Genomic DNA, 16,599 nt, shown 5'->3' with positions numbered 1-16,599 from the left:
TTGCATAACATAAAATTGGACATTTACATCACTCCCCCTACACATAATACGAGAAGACAGTAAACACAGACTGATTTTATATTCCGCTAACATCGTACGGTTTGCAGAGAAAATCCTGCGTCTCTGAACATCAGGTGTAAACTCAGAGGGAATGCGCATCAAATATAACCATATATATAAGTAAAGCCAGGTACTTGTATTAATGAACACAGTATCTGACTATAGCAATGCAAATGAGCAGAGTCAGTTTCAGTCTGTTTTCATCAAACTTGAATTTGAACTTGATCATCAATGAGTTGTTAAATCACAATAGTATGTAACTTCTTTCTCTGGTTAAGATATTTAAGTGAGTGTTTGGCTACACTTACCACAGAATTAGCATCCATATTTAAACACCTCCGCCTCCACCTGCTCCTGCTCCACTCTGAACGGCTAGACCTGCTGCTCTGTCTCTCCTTCTTTACCAGTGTGTATCTTTTGTCTTATTCTGTCACATCATCTCCTTTTTGTGTCTCATGAAAATGGTCATTGCCTTCCAATGCATAAATATTAGATATATTAGATTAGATATATAGATATGCTAAAGATCATAATATTACCATTTTTTTATTTTGAGTATTTTAAAGACCGTGTTAAGTGAATTCAGACATTTTCTTCTAAACATATTAAATAGGTCATACATTTATTTCTAAAAAAGGTGTAAAAAACATTTCAACCATTTACATTTGAATTGTGGAGCTAGGCTTCACAAACTGTGTTTCAAGACTTCTGTGTTCAGGATTTAGTGATTAGCATAAACCCGCCCCTGCTGCTGTTGAGGTATACATTCAGTACACCCTACTACTACTACAGTTAGCCAGTTAGCTGAGCTAGCAGCTGAGTTAGCCACCGAGCTAGCAGCTGAGTTAGCAGCAGAAAGCTCTCAGACATAGTGTCCATGTTTTGGGTAGAGGTGGTGACTTTGATTGACAGGTGACACTTGATAGGGGGCGGGGTTTCAGCGAACTCGGTGGGCACACCCACAGCGTTTGGGAGCAGAGAAAGAGGCTGAGTTTTACACAACTTTGAAGCCTAATTTCATATATTTGGTGATTTTTTAATCATTCAAATTTGGCAGGGTGGTTAACAGCACACTTTTCTGTGGTATGTCAAACTTAAAACACATATTATTACTCTTATTCTTACTTTACACTGACTTGTATTGTATAATCAAGATTGTAGTAAGGGTTGTACCTGCTGCAGTCTTAGTCAATCAGACACTGTTTACACACAGATTCCAGCTGCAAACTCGTAGACCATAGCAGCACATATTCACACAATGACATTTTTTTTTGGTACATCTGGCCCCCTTAGTATCATGTCTTTTATTACCAGTATAGTTGTAACGATGACCGTCTTGTTCTCCATTCCCATGGTGTCGTTAGGGTAAAGGTCTGACTTTGTCACCACCATCTTATCCACTTCATTCCAATAGCCAATCTAAGAAAACACACACAAATAGATTGGTTATATCTTACTACATGTTGCCATGATGATGGCAAATTCATGTTTCAGTTACCTTAACAGGTCCGTTGTTCTTCAGCTCCATGACTGTCACTGAGTAGTTGACTCTCTTCCCGTACTGGTCAAACTGAATGTTCCCTGTTAAACCATCTACACGCACCTACATACATACACACACAAGCACACACACATACACAAAGGAAATATCAATATCTAACTATGTTTCCATCTGTAACTATTAGGGGAGAACAGGGGTCAAGTGTGCATTCTGCCCCCCCAAGGAGAGAAAGGAACAGAAGAACTGAGAAGCTGCTGGCTCTAATTCACATACTGAGAAACCACTTGAGACCTGACACTGTGTGCTGTGGTTAAGGTGTTTGAGAACAGTTGCTTGGGTCTTTATGTGATGTTAGAGCTGTTGCATAACAAGGATGAAACTGCATAGAGTCTCCTTTGCTAAGTACTGTAGCTCATGTGCTTTGTGTATGTACGCTTCATTTATTGTTGGAACAACCTTTTTTGGTACAACCTTTAACCAATTCAATGCTTTGACTTTATAATCTATGCATGCTTAATATTCAGTTTTACTCTTAACATTTTGTAGTGATTTTGCTTTTTGTGCTGACTAAAACTAGGCAGCTCACTGATTTATTTAAAGACAAGAAAACATCTTATTACATTCTCAATAAGGCTCCTTGCTTTCTAATCATTCTTTAACATGTTAGAAATGCTGATCTGTGCCTGTAAAGAGAGGGAGCAACTGTAGAATTGTTAGGACAGGAGCATCAGGGGAAATGTGCTGGGACTGTCTATCAGATACTAACACATTTCTAGGAGGAGGAGATACCTCTTTAAACACTTCCTGATTCTGCTAATAATAAGTTACTTATTATTATATCTGTTGATTAGTGACAGAAAGAAGGTATTCATTGTCACACTACTACTCACACTACTACTTAAACCTTGACAAACCTGACAACCTAACTTGTGAACAGAACTTTGTTGGTCCCATTCTGGAGTCCATCCAAACAGTGAGTCATTTAATTTGATCCATCACATGGCTGTTGCAGTTTCTCACCTCAACCTCTTTTTCTTTAAATACTAACTGTTTGAGACAAGAACAAATGTTATTCACTGGAATCCTAACAATTAGCAGCCACTAGAGATGTCTTCATTTCTAGAAATAACTCACTTTTGGGATCAAGGTTAAAATCAGAATAACATTTTTGTCATTAAATCAAATAGTGGTTTATTGAATTTAAATGAAAATTGAAAATGGTCTATTAGGCAAGTGAATTCAGACATTTTCTTCTAAACACATTAAATAGGTCATAAATGTAGCCTATTTCTAAAAAAGGTGTAAAAAGCATTTCAACTATTTACATTTGAATTGTGGAGCTAGGCTTCACAAACTGTGTTTCAAGATTTCTGTGTTCAGGATTTAGTGATTAGCATAAACCATAAACCCGCCCCTGCTGCTGTAGAGGTATAAATACATTCAGCTCACACTACTACTACTACAGTCTACAGTTAGCTGCGTTAGCCAGCGAGCTAGCAGCCGAGTTAGCCGCAGAACTAGCAGCTGAGTTAGTGGCAGAAAGCTCTCAAACGTAGCGTCCATGTTTCTGGTAGAGGTGGTGACTTTGATTGACAGGTGACACTTGCTAGGGGGCGGGGTTTCAGCGGATTCGGCGGGCACTCCCGCAGTGTTTGGGAGCAGAGAAAGAGTCTGAGTTTTACACAACTTTGAAGCCTAATTTCATATATTTGGCGATTTTTTTAATTTTTATTTAAATTTGGCAGGGTGGTTAACAACACACTTTTATGTGGTATGTCAAACTCAGAACACATATTTATTCTTACTTTACACAGACTTTAAATAAACTATGAGAACCAAAAGTGCAGGTTTTGCTTTTGACTTTCAGACTCTCAAACGTTACAGTTTGTACAGTAAGCAGCTTTGATAGAACTGGGTCAGTGTATCTATCTCTACAATTACCTGTTTGAGGGCACGTTCAATCTCCACCCCTTGGGCCCAGGGCACTGCTGGATTGGCCAGACAGTCCCCACTGTTGCCACGACGACTCATGTCTATCCTCTGTTTGTGAAGGAAGCGAAACGCCTCAGTCATCACGTGGACAGCATCATATGTAAGGGCTGACGTATACTGAAACACACAGACACACACACAATGTTTGCATGAATTGTATCAGTTTTATTCTGAATTCTACTGTTGAACTGGGTCAGAACAAACATGAATTTGAATGTTGATGATTTAAGATTATTACAAGGGTCCACTTGATATAGAAATACTGAGTGAGTGAGATACTTACACTGAACTTGAAGTTAAGCAATTGCTATTGTGATACCAAAACACAACTGGTGCTACCATTGTTTTATTGGTGGCATTAATATATTTTTGTATGTATAAATTTCTTTAAATTAGGGCTGTCAACGTTAATGCATTAATAATATGTTAATGCAAATTAATTTTACACACGCATGTTCTGTTTGACCCTTATCCCAGCCTGTAGTTTTGAAATAAGGAAGCGATACAGCAGTAACGTTTTGGATAACAAGCAGAAATGGATAAAGAAAAGGGTCAGATGAACGGCAAATTCAGCTCCAAAGCCCTGCCACATGTTCTATACAAGACCCAAGTTATTTACATTACAGAGTATGTCAGGTCTCAAATAGGAGATACCAGATAGGTTATACAGAGAGACTTCCTCCTGCTCAACAAGGGTGTGTGTGTGTGTGTGTGTGTGTGAGTGTGTGTGTGTGTGTGTGCGTGTGTGTGTGCGTGTGTGTGTGTGTGTGTGTGTGTGTGTGTGTGGGTGTGTGAACGGGTGAGTGAATGTAACTAGTTCCTAACTGATATCATAATTGACATCAGATTTTTGGAGCATGCAGGATTTCATTGTTCTGGATTGTTTAAATAATAATAAACATACATTTGCACAAAGCAAGCAAATGTATCCACTCCCATGTTCATAAGAGTATTAAAAAACTAAAATATTCTTTTAAAGTACATTTACAAAAAATAAAAAAATGTGATTAATCATGAGTTAACTGCAATTAATGTCAATTCAATATTTTAATCGATTGATAGCCCAATTTTTTTATACTAGAGGCCAGTGTAGCAGACACAGCATCAGTATGGCTCAGAACATCATCAGATTAGAGTCACCTTTGACCCTCAGGTGAGTAAATTGGACCAGGTTTAATATAGAGACTGACAGGGTCTCTCTCTTGGACAAACAAAGATCCATTAACATTCCATGGAGCAACCAAAAGTGACAACATCTACATAAAAGTAATGAAAGACAGATTTTGGTGTCTCCTCCGGACGTCATAATTTATCAGAGAGACTTCTTCCATCAGATTAGAGTCACACAGACCACGGTCATAAACTAAAAGACACATTCCTGACTTCCCCCCTCTGTGTCTCCTGAAACCACACAGAGCATGAAAGTGAGAAAATGAGTGTTAAATACTTAAATAAGAACATATTAGTAAATAGTATGGTTTAAACAATACCAATTACTTATATGATTATCAATTACCTAAAGAAACCTCCACTGTGACAGCTATTACAGCGATCATAGATAAATGTGTCTTTGAAGAACTGTCATTATACTTTCTCTTTTCATAAAAACAAATGTTGGTATGAGAAGGTTTACTTAATGTGAGAAAGTGTTACATTGATGTTATGTTTACATTATGGTGATAATCAATTATCTATCATGGAATAAGTAGAATAACAATGTGATTATGCTTGATCATATTAATTCTGTACAGGTTTTAATGAATGGCAGCTTGATGAATCAAGATGATGTCATATCAATGCCAGAATAATACATTCTGTATTCTGTGTCAATAGATGCATTTTATAATCAGGATTAAATACTGAATGAATGATGATGATGAAAAGTTTCATGATAAAAAGCTGGAAATTAGATCCTCAGAGTAGCTGTGATGAATCTGATTGGCTGACACACAAGCCCTCCCCAGGGACAAGAACCAGCTGCACCCATCTGAAACCGGCTTTGCTGACCTGGATGGACTTTGCGTTGTTTCAGGTTTTGCTTTGTCCATCTTTTCTTTTCTTCACCTCACACATCCTTAACTTAGTCACCTTATCTTATTCTTTATCTAAGTTTTCTTAAGTTTTGTAATCTTGTAAATTTCACCAGCAACGTCCAGAGAAAAGGCTCTTTAAGCAAACACGTTTTGCATTCAGCCTGTTTTTGACATTTTTGATGATTTTGACATGTGGCGAGATCTCTCCAGAAAGTTATTAAACAGTGAACTAGTTAAATTGGACTTTTCCTCCATCTTTCATCAACCTGAGAGAACTTTTTGGGCAGACAAACGCCTGTCAACCCTACGACTCATCATAATCTAGAGGAACAAAGTCTGCCAGCAGACAACTACCGGAACCAGGCAGTCTGACAGAAGGCCAGTCGACCCGGACCATCCTCACCCCACCCGGACCTGCGATGATCTCTGAGATCTTCCACTTGGTGTGCGTACGCGTGGTTCTGAAGGACGGACAGCTGAGACCCCCCATCGATGAAAGTAGGATCCAAACATTGCATTAATCAAGGGTTGATGTCAGATCGATTAATTCAAATTTTCTTCAAAAGTAAAACTCACTCACTCATTTATAAATCATTTATTAGTAATGTGTAGTTAATAAAATCCATAAAACTCAATCAATTGTGTATGTCTATTCTTTGAAGTGATACAGGGGATCTATTGAACCGTAGAGCCACGAACTTTAGATATTTGACTGATTCAGAAATGTATTGATTTATTAATTATTATGATTTATTGATTTATTAATTGGCTAATCAAACAACCAATTAAGTAAAATTTTTTTCCCTCTTACGAAGGTGGTGCCCCTGATTACGAGAGCTATTTTTAATATCTTTTAATATCCATAATTCGCTACACCAGCATATTTTACATTCAACTATCTGTCTCTGAGTTGTATTTAATCATGTCACTGTGCTCCAGTAGTCAAACCCACTGCTTCATTTCACATTATAATATTAATGATCAGTTCCTTGTAGGTATTACAAAAGCTGTTCTAATTTTACAGCAGGCATCACAAGATGATGAGTGTTGAGTTTGGTTATTATTGGTGGTAGGTTATCATGATTATTAGCCTGGTAGTCGTTATTTGCTACTCTGATCTTTGGACCTGGCAGGTTCCAGGTCTTCCTCAAACAGCATAATGTAACTTTCTAGAATAATTCAAAAACTAACCTAATGAAAGTTTAAATCTTACCCTGATCCGTGTATCAGCTCCAGGATATTCCTTTTCCTCCAGAGCCTCCCATCGTTGGTCAAATTTTGCCACCACAGGATCATCAAAGTCTACCAGCTGAAACCCAGACACATTTGCTCCTCCATACTGGATTTTTGAGAGGTCACCATCAACAAAACCCTGGAACACAGAGACAACATTCACTTCTATCATTATACTACACCTGCACACAGATTAAAACATGTACTCTACTGTGTCCTGCTCACACACGTCAACCATTCCTACTGGCAGAATCTCTTTATATTATTTATTCATTATTTGTGTCTGTATTTATGATTTATGATTCTGATAGTAAATGTAATAACCAAGAATATGATCAGGGTGTATTTTGAACAGCAGGCATTGTTTATTGGGCTGACTGAATTTTCAGCCTACATGTGTTTAAAATGTGTTTGTTGCTGGAAGACAGACAAACTCTTCCCTCCATAATAGCAGTTAATGGAGGAAGAGATCATGAAAAGAAAATTCTAGTTTATGGTTATTTTGTTGATCAGATGGACAATTAACAGATTTTTAACTAGATGGTGAATCAGAAAACAAATATCCTATAAAACCTGAGTTTCATCTGTAATCTGTCTCCACTTGAAACTACAGAGATGTGATGTATCACATCAGTCTGGTCAGCTGCAGCAGCCTTTTATGCAGACTCTCAGTTCAGCCTTTTACTCTAACTAGCAGCTTCAGCTCCTGTCTCTTTAAGGACCCCCTCCTGATGAGCCTATTCTATTCTGATTGGCCAGCGGAGCCAAGAGCTATTGGAGCTTCTTGTTCAGTGGAACAAGACATTTCAGTTAGACTCTTGTGGTTCCAGGGCACTGGCCCATTTGACCTACTTTTACAACAGCATTGGTTACAGAAAACAGTTGACATACAAAGAGCCAACAGCCATGATGGTAAACTGGGGTTGCTGATTGTAAATCTAGCCAAATGTATTTGAACTGTATCTGGCCCTTTAAACATTACCTTCCTTTATCACTAGTACAGAAGACAAAGCTTTGGTCAGGTTTAAGTTTAGGTTTAAGTAGGCAGAGAGTGACTCACCAAGTTAGCAATGATGTAGTGGTATCCCTTCACGTGCCTGCCAATAGTGATCACCTGGTCAGAACAGAGGAAAAGCTTTGTTAATAATAAACAAGGAACACTTCCTACTCATACAAGTCATGAAAATGATTTATTGTTTTATTTATTTATGCCATTCTATTGTTGCTGTCCATTAAATACCATACCAATTTTAGCTTCAAATTATACAAGATACATTGACCCTAAAGCCCCTAAAAGGAATACTAATTTATTTACAAAGATGATGAATCAATGATGTATTTGATTTCACATAGCAAAGGTAGCCATGGCATGAGTCCAGAGGACACTGTGATTGGTTCAAAATGTTCAGAAAGAGTCTTGTCAAGAAAAGCTATAGGCCTGGGTCTACATGCAGGTAAGGATTAGATTAGCTGAAGCCCAGCAGGAGAAGGAGAAACACCAGCAGGAAGTATGATAGTGAATCAAAAGCTGTATGTCCTGAAGACACCATTCAACAATCTTCACAGCCAAGTTTCATTACAGCTGGCTGGAAATGTATGAATGAAAGGTTAATTAGCTACAGCTGGTGACATGTTTTAGCTCTGGGTAAAGGTCATCTGGAGAGAACTTCACTGAACACAGTTTGACTCATAAATAGATGGATTATATTTTATATTATTAACAGTAGTACTGTAGTAGCAAGCCTGGTACCAACCTGTTCCATGATGTCTTTGACTTTGTCTTGTTCACAGTCTAGGATGATGCGTCTCTCCTTACGGATTTCCAGGTCCTAAAATCAAACATAAGTTACAGATCAAATATAAAATGTATTAATCTATAAAAACTTTTTTAACTGTTTTAACAGAGCACAATAAGGTATTTTTGAGAGCTACTGTTTTGACCAAACATCTGGATTTATACTTGATGACTTTCAGAATGCCAGGATTGATCTTCCTGTTGATCAACAGTACTAATATCATTCAGTCCTTATATGTTATGAGGACTCCTTGTACTGGTTATGACTGCATGGTATTACTTTTGCCTTGTGTCCTAATGTCTGTGCTTGTACTACATTTATTCCCTTTCATGTAGGAACCACATCCACAGAAGAGGATCCTAAATGACCAGCAATAAATGAGTGGCATGTCAGTGACTGTATGGGACTGATTGACTAAGATCCCAAATAAAGGTACTAACTTGCGTGCACAGTGCAATAGATGTGTTTAGTTTGCGTGTGTTTTGAAGGTGATCTACTAAGAATAACTGTAAATGAAAACAGGAGCAACAGGAACAGACAGCAGTATTTAAATGAGGGTTTTGTGTCTTAATGGAGAGTTTGGACGAGCGGAAAGCTGCAAGAACAAAATGAAATGTGATCTGGTTCTAATATTAACACAGGTGGAAAAAACACATCCTGTGTGTATTATCTCCTTCTCCTTCTTCCATCTCCTTCTCTCTACAAAACCTCAGTGCGCTGCGTTAGTAGATCAGCCTGCACATTTTTTTGCAGGTGATGTCAAGTTTGCACATGTTTTTACATCAGACTCTATGTGTTTTATATACTATTCTTACCAGTGAGACCAAAGACAATTTTCATGCAGGACATGACAATAAAGTATTTTCTATTCTATTCTATTCTAAACCATCACCTCTTTTACAGCTGTGTCTAACAGCATAATGTCTGATTATAAGATATCTCGCTCACACGCACACGCACACGCACACGCACACGCACACGCACACGCACACGCACTCACTCTTCAATCTTTGAAACAAAGTTTTTATCAAATTCAACCCAGCACAGTAATTTCAAAGTGTCCTGGTTCTGGTGAATGGGAGATGTTCAACCCTGCTGAGTCCTATCACTCAGTCACTCTGTCAAGTAGGTCACTCTGACAAACTATGTGACATAATAAACAAAAATGAAATGAGGACAGCTGTAGTTTGTAATAATTCAGAGCCTACAGCAATAATCTTATTCTGTTTGGGTGTTATCAAAGCTTTCCTCTGGTTTTTAGGTGCATGGTTTGAACTATTTTGTTAGATTTTTGGTGTTTACAATGCTAGGACCTAAATATAACATTTAATTATATATATTGTGGTTTTGTGTAGATTACTTGATGCCCCATGCTTTGTCTATCGCACACACAGAAAAAAAACTCTCTCTCTCTCTCTCTCTCTCCCTCTCTCTCTCTCTCTCTCTCTCTCTCTCTCTCTCTCTCTCTCTCTCTCTCTCTCTCTCTCTCTCTCTCTCCCTCTCTCTCCTCTCTCTCTCTCTCTCTCTCTCTCTGAAGCTGGAGGCAACAGAATAGATGTCATTGTCTGTCCAGAAGATGCTGTAGGATGACGCAGAACATATTGTATCTAATGAGTGAATCATTTATGGTCCAGAAGATGCTGTAAGATAATACAGAACATACTGTATTTAATAAGTGAATCATTGACAAAAGTAAGCAGGATATTAGTTGGTTAATATATGTAAGTACGTGGCATAGAATGTGAGTAATGGCAGTAAGAAGGGAGTAAATCAGAATCCCCACAACAACAACAACATAATAATATGGGATTTGTGAATTCGCCACATCACGCTCGATTTAACAATGTGGAATTCACACAGTTTCTGAACTTCTTGACAATGAAGGCATTCCAGATTTTGGATTTTACGGTAGAATGATGGACAGCACATGATCTGTCTGAAAGGGCCTTCTCACACTCAAGGACACCTGTGTAACCCTAACCCTAACCCAATAATCAATCTTTATGGCGCACAATTCTAAAACATGTGACAACTATCTCATGTTCGTTGCCATGATCACACTCTGTATAAAACCAAGCACAATCATAAAAGGAAGCTAAGTCATTTGCATGTAGCAGAAATGCAGAAAGCTTTAGGTTTTGATTGCCATGACAGAGCCTCACTGATGATGAAAGAAATCCCATCAAGGTTTGAAGGATTTTCCCAAACCAGAACTGTGACGAGTGCTGAGGTACACAGTGGCCCTGAATGCAACTGTACAGTACATACACACGACATCCCTTCATCTCTAGCCTGAGGCAACACATCAGGGAAGCAGGGAAAAGTATATTTAGGACTGGAAGACTAATCAGTGCATTTTACTGGATACCACCATAACTAAATCAAACCTGGCTAAAAGACAAGTGTCTCAGCATCTTCATAGCTGTGTGGTACCTGAAAACACTGAATGGATATACACTCTGGTTCTGCCTGAGGGTTCTTCCTGTTAAAAGGGAGTTTTTTCTTGCCACTGTTGCTCATGTGGGAATGTTGGGTCTCTTTAAAGTTAAAACCTGAAGAGAGGGTTTAGAACCTGCTCTATGTGTAAAGTGCCTTGAGATAACTTTGTTGTGATTTTTTTATATAAATAAAGATTGATTGAGATTGATTGAACTGCAAAATAAATCTAATTCTTTGAAGATGTCTTTCTCCCTGATCAAAACCATCTGATTATTCTTGATGACGTCATGTTTCAGGCTTCCGGCCATCTACAAGTGGTCAGGAGTTTCACACAATACAGACACCACAGGAACATGACGTTTTTCACCAAAGTAAACCCCATCAGGTCAAACAGTAATTACCTGATGTTGTTAAAAACTTTTCTGACAAATCACAGATAAAAATATTAGCTCAGCAACTTTTCTCATCACAAAAAAATATTTTTTCATTTTTAGAAAGTTTTACAAAGTAAGATCAGGTTCTTTGGTGTCTTTTGATGTGATGAGACAGTTAGAGCTATATGAAATGAACTGCAGTTAAAGGCCTATGAAAACATGTCTCTGCTGCAGACATACCTTATGCTATTCAGAAGAGAAGGAGGAACATAGAATTACTCTGATTCTACCTACCGACTCTGACTACATGAAGATGATGAAGAAGAGGGAAAAAAAAGAAAAAGAGGGGTCAATAGATGAAACAGCCAACAAGATCCAACAAAGCCTTCCTCTCTGCAACTGTACAAATGCTGCACATATCTTGAAGAAAAGAAGCAAAAGCCAGGATGGATGTAGTCCCAACGGTAGAGAAATGAATACTGTTGATTCTGTGTGCAGACTGAATGACATTCTGATCATTCAGTTAAAGTGAGTGCAGTTATAATATAGCACCGCTACACTTCAATGGTTATGGCTAGAATAGCATATTTATTAGAGTGAATTAGTGATGAAGAATCCTCATCCTCATATGTGAATCATACTAAATATATAATAATGAGTGCAGAAAAATAGAAATGCATGAATGTTCCCCTTGGCTTCCTCTATGTTCAGTAAGAACTCAACACTGAAGGAGCTTGTGAAGGAGAGGATGAAGAAGGAAAGGAGAAGAGGTTGGCCAAGCTGGCTGGGAAGAGGAGGAGGTGAATAAAGAAGAGCAAGGAAAGAAAACAGAAAAAACAGAGGCAATGAATTGATTTTTTCCCCATATTTTTGAATCACCACAACTTTCAGCCTGGTCAGAAAAATGGACAACAGCACCCTGTGTGCCCCCACGGACCCTGATGTAGACCAAGCTACACTGGTAGCTGAACAAGTCCTACCAGATGGCAAAGGAGCTACATGTTGAAGAAGAAGCAGCAGAGGTTGATGATGAAGGCATGCTGGTTGATGAAGCTGATGAAATTGGTGATAACAGATGAGTGGTCATTTGGCGACATCAGATCAGGAATACTAGGTCTATCAAAATGTGGTGATGATGTCAGTGTAGGAGGGTAAGACATGGAGACTATGCTGTTTGTCTCCCACACGTTGCTGAACACAATACTACAACTATATATTCGTAGTTCCTTCTTCTTCTTTTGTTCAGAGATCTGCTCTCCATCTGATGAAAACACAATTCATTTGCTGTATAGTTCGAGACACAGTCCTGTCATTCTACTGAAACTAGTCACATGCAAGATACGTTTCTTGGGAGTCACCATTGATTCTAACACATCACAGACATCTGGCAGAACCCTAAAATCAGCAGTAAAAAGGGATACACCTCTCCTCCCTGACTGGTTAGGGTTAACACCATTTAAGTCCTCTCATTGGTTTATCTGAATTTCACATAATGCCCTCTGATTGGATGAGGTGGAAGGTAGGACCTGCAGTGTTGGAAGGCAGGACTAATGAAAACTTAAATATGTTTTTATTATTATTTTCAGGCAAGTGAAACCTTTTTTTTGTCTGGCTTCTGAGTGGATTTATGATTTATGATGCATCATCAGAGGTAATGATATCCTCAGGAAGTGTACAGAATGATAGTGGTATAGGTTTCATGTCTGTGTTATTACTCAGAAGAGTAAGATGTATGACTCTTCTTCACTTCAAGCAGTATCTTTGCCTCACCTTTAACTCTCCCACACTCCACTGAGGAGCTTTTTGATTTTCCTTTTTGGCTTTGTCCACATCTGTTACAAACCAGATCCTGTCATTTCCCCATGGTTAAACCATGAATATTTAAATCCTCCCATAATGTTAATGGGGCTTACGAGGCTTAGGTGTAAAACACACCTACACTGTTGGAAGACTAAGAGGTGCACTGAAGAACTTCTACTTTCAGTGATGTGTGCACTGCTGTTTTAACAATTCCTGCCACAGCTGTGACTGCAGAGTGCTTATCTTTTTTCTTTAACCTTTATTTATTCAGGGGAAATTCACTGAGAGCAGTGCTCTCTTTAGCAGGAAAGCCCTGATCACATCCACACAGTGAAGCTGTCCAGTTCTACCATAGTCTGATCTGTCAGCCAATGAGCAGCTCCACTGGAGCAGGTGGGACCCTTGCTCAAAGGCACCTCAGTGGTGGTATTGAGGGAGGGGCAGGTGCTGCTTCTTCACTTTCCCCACCCAGATTCATCCTGCTGGTCTGGGGAATTGGGGGGGGGGGCTTCACTTTGCACAAGGTATTTAACAGGCAAGTACATACCATAAAAAACAACCACTGTGTGTGTGTGTGTGTGTGTGTGTGTGTCTATACCTGAAATAGGGAGCGGTAGGCTTCGTCCTTCCTCTCATCTTTCAAGTTTCCCACATTTATTGCTGTGACAACCCATTTTTTCTCTGCTGCAGTGTCCAGAATCACCTGAAGAGTAGAAAGACCTAAACACAAAATAAACACATATTTTAGTGTACAGAGGTAAGAAAGATTAGATGGCATATTGTGGATGTAATCTAAGACCATTCAAGCTTTTCTGTGATCTAATGAATGTCACATGACAGCCAGCTGGACAAAGAGCTAATATGTGACCTCTACCATTTTCCATGTGTGAGCCAACAGAAGTTAAATGCTTAGGCCTAGAAAATGTAAACATTACTAAGCATGACTGAATTAAACCAAAAAATGCATTTTACTACAACTAAAGCCAAAAAGATGCCAAAAAGTAGACCTCCATCACCTGATTTAAATATGTGGTACATTACATATAGTTTATTGTATGTAATTTGTGTTTACTGGCTATTCTGTATGTAATCTACAGATGACATCACAATAATAAAATGAGTACTTACAATATACTGTATGTTATTTACAGATGAAATTGCAGTTCTACAGTACACTGTATGTTACATATTACACTAAGTGGGATAAAGTGCATTTTAAACCAGACATTAATCAAGGTGCTTTAACAAATTGATGCAGAAATTCTCTGAAAATCCCATAAAAACACTTGGTGTGAAACAGAGATGTCATTACCTCTATCACTGTCGTACAAATAGGCAAACTTCTCCCATTTGTAGTACTCCACTAATGAAACTAGCGGTCCTTTGATGTCCGGCCTCATCTGGAGAACAAACTGATTCATTCCCTCTGCCGGGAACGAAGGTGTGATGAAAGAGACATGAAGCGTCTCACAGAAGGATGTGATGGTGTTCACTGACTTCTTGTCGTAAAAACCAAAAATGGCGTAGACACCTCGAGAGAACTGTGAACAAACTGAGAGAGGGACAGAGAGATTTTAGTCAAATATTGATCAATTATGTCTTTATCCTCATATATAAACAGAGACGGGCAGAGAGGAAATAACTCATGTTAATTACCTAACCTTCGAAACTTGTATCTCTCTGTAATAACGTTATATGTTTCTGTGTTTACACTTGTTCTGACACAAAGACGAGGCTTTTAAATGATTCATTTAAAAAGGAGGCTCTCACAGCTTGTGTGTGTGTGTTCATGTCACGTTCATGAAACTACAAGGCTTCCTGTATGGAACTTGGTGGTTATCAATCTGTTTGCATGGTTTAGCACAAATTTCATGTGTCATTGGCATATAAATCCTGTGTGGCTTTGTATAAACTAGGAATGTCAATCAATCATCAATCTAGATGGTAAACCAGGCTGGTCTACCTGAGTGTAGTATGCAGGTTTCTACCTGAGTGTAGTATGCAGGTTTCTACCTGAGTGTAGTATGCAGGTTTCTACCTGAGTGTAGTATGCAGGTTTCTACCTGAGTGTAGTATGCAGGTTTCTACCTGAATGTAGTATGCAGGTTTCTACTTGAGTGTAGTATGCAGGTTTCTACCTGAGTGTAGTATGCAGGTTTCTACCTGAGTGTAGCATGCAGGTTTCTACCTGAGTGTAGTATGCAGGTTTCTACCTGAGTGTAGTATGCAGGTTTCTACCTGAGTGTAGCATGCAGGTTTCTACCTGAGTGTAGTATGCAGGTTTCTACCTGAGTGTAGTATGCAGGTTTCTACCTGAGTGTAGTATGCAGGTTTCTACCTGAATGTAGTATGCAGGTTTCTACCTGAGTGTAGTATGCAGGTTTCTACCTGAGTGCAGTATGCAGGCTTCTCTTACACGATGTTTCATTTCCAGCTTAGTGGAGAAGGCAGCTTATTAAGAAGTGCACTGACTGAGATGTTTTTCAACCGGCTCAGATCGTCTTCCTCCTCCAGCTACAGAGACCTTAAAGCACCCCGTCCCTACAGCTGCTTCCACTGTCACACACCCCCGCCCCCTGCCCCCGCCCCCTACCACCATCATAGACTACAGTGCATCACTTTTTCAACCTTTCTTCACAACCAGCATTTTACAGAAACTTACCTGCTTCTCACCAATCTCTATGGTGACAAAAGTTAAGAAAAAAGACTATTTTGCAACTTTAATATTGATTTTTATTATTACTATAAGATCAAAGGGGGCAAACATTTGCTGTAATGTTGGAAGATGTGCTTCTTTTTACTTAATGTGTGGACGCAGAGAAGTCCCTTGTTTCTGTGTGTCTGCTGCTATATTTGGTTGTCCTATTTTACTGACCTTGTTCTACACACTAGAAAGAAAAGTTCAGTTTTGATATAATATTTCATTCATGCGTATTACACACTTAATTCATGTATGTATACAGTATGTATGTCCTCAAAACATTTGGGCTGGCGTGAACATGACTCAGTACTAAATAAAGATTCCTCCTGTTATGTTTAGGAGAAGTGTAACTGTAAATGAGATCATTCATTGCCAGGTTAGCTCCAGGTAAACATCCAGTAGCATCTGGGACTGGTGGTACTTTCCTTGTTCTTGACTAAGACACACTCATATTGTGCTTGGTTAATATATCCAATTTTGAAGTTGGTTTTAGTGTGATCCAACAAGAACTAGATTTATGGAGAATTTCATTCACTATTTTCACAACAGCATATATTACAAAAAGACAAAAAGGAAAACAGAACAGGAAAACACATACACATACAACTACCAACAACACAACCTCACAACAAACAAAACTAACTAAAGAATACAGCTCCCAGCTGTAACT

General features: G+C 38.7%; 1 protein-coding gene across 3 annotated transcripts in view; it reads right to left on the bottom strand.

Moving 5' to 3' along the window:
• The window catches only part of LOC128369380 (glutamate receptor 2-like), a 63,782-nt gene that overhangs the window by 30,088 nt on the left and 17,095 nt on the right, over window positions 1-16,599 (bottom strand). For all 3 annotated transcript variants that reach the window (XM_053330416.1, XM_053330423.1, XM_053330431.1), the window contains 8 exons: window positions 14,541-14,780; window positions 13,827-13,948; window positions 8,574-8,648; window positions 7,880-7,933; window positions 6,800-6,958; window positions 3,503-3,670; window positions 1,559-1,663; window positions 1,372-1,479 (listed from right to left, as the gene is read on the bottom strand). In XM_053330416.1, the coding sequence (XP_053186391.1) occupies window positions 1,372-1,479; window positions 1,559-1,663; window positions 3,503-3,670; window positions 6,800-6,958; window positions 7,880-7,933; window positions 8,574-8,648; window positions 13,827-13,948; window positions 14,541-14,780 (1,031 nt within the window). The remainder of the gene's footprint in view (window positions 1-1,371; window positions 1,480-1,558; window positions 1,664-3,502; window positions 3,671-6,799; window positions 6,959-7,879; window positions 7,934-8,573; window positions 8,649-13,826; window positions 13,949-14,540; window positions 14,781-16,599) is intronic.

The sequence above is a fragment of the Scomber japonicus genome, chromosome 2, assembly GCF_027409825.1.
Source record: "Scomber japonicus isolate fScoJap1 chromosome 2, fScoJap1.pri, whole genome shotgun sequence".
Lineage (NCBI taxonomy): Eukaryota > Metazoa > Chordata > Actinopteri > Scombriformes > Scombridae > Scomber > Scomber japonicus.
This window is presented reverse-complemented; position numbering and strand designations above follow the sequence as displayed.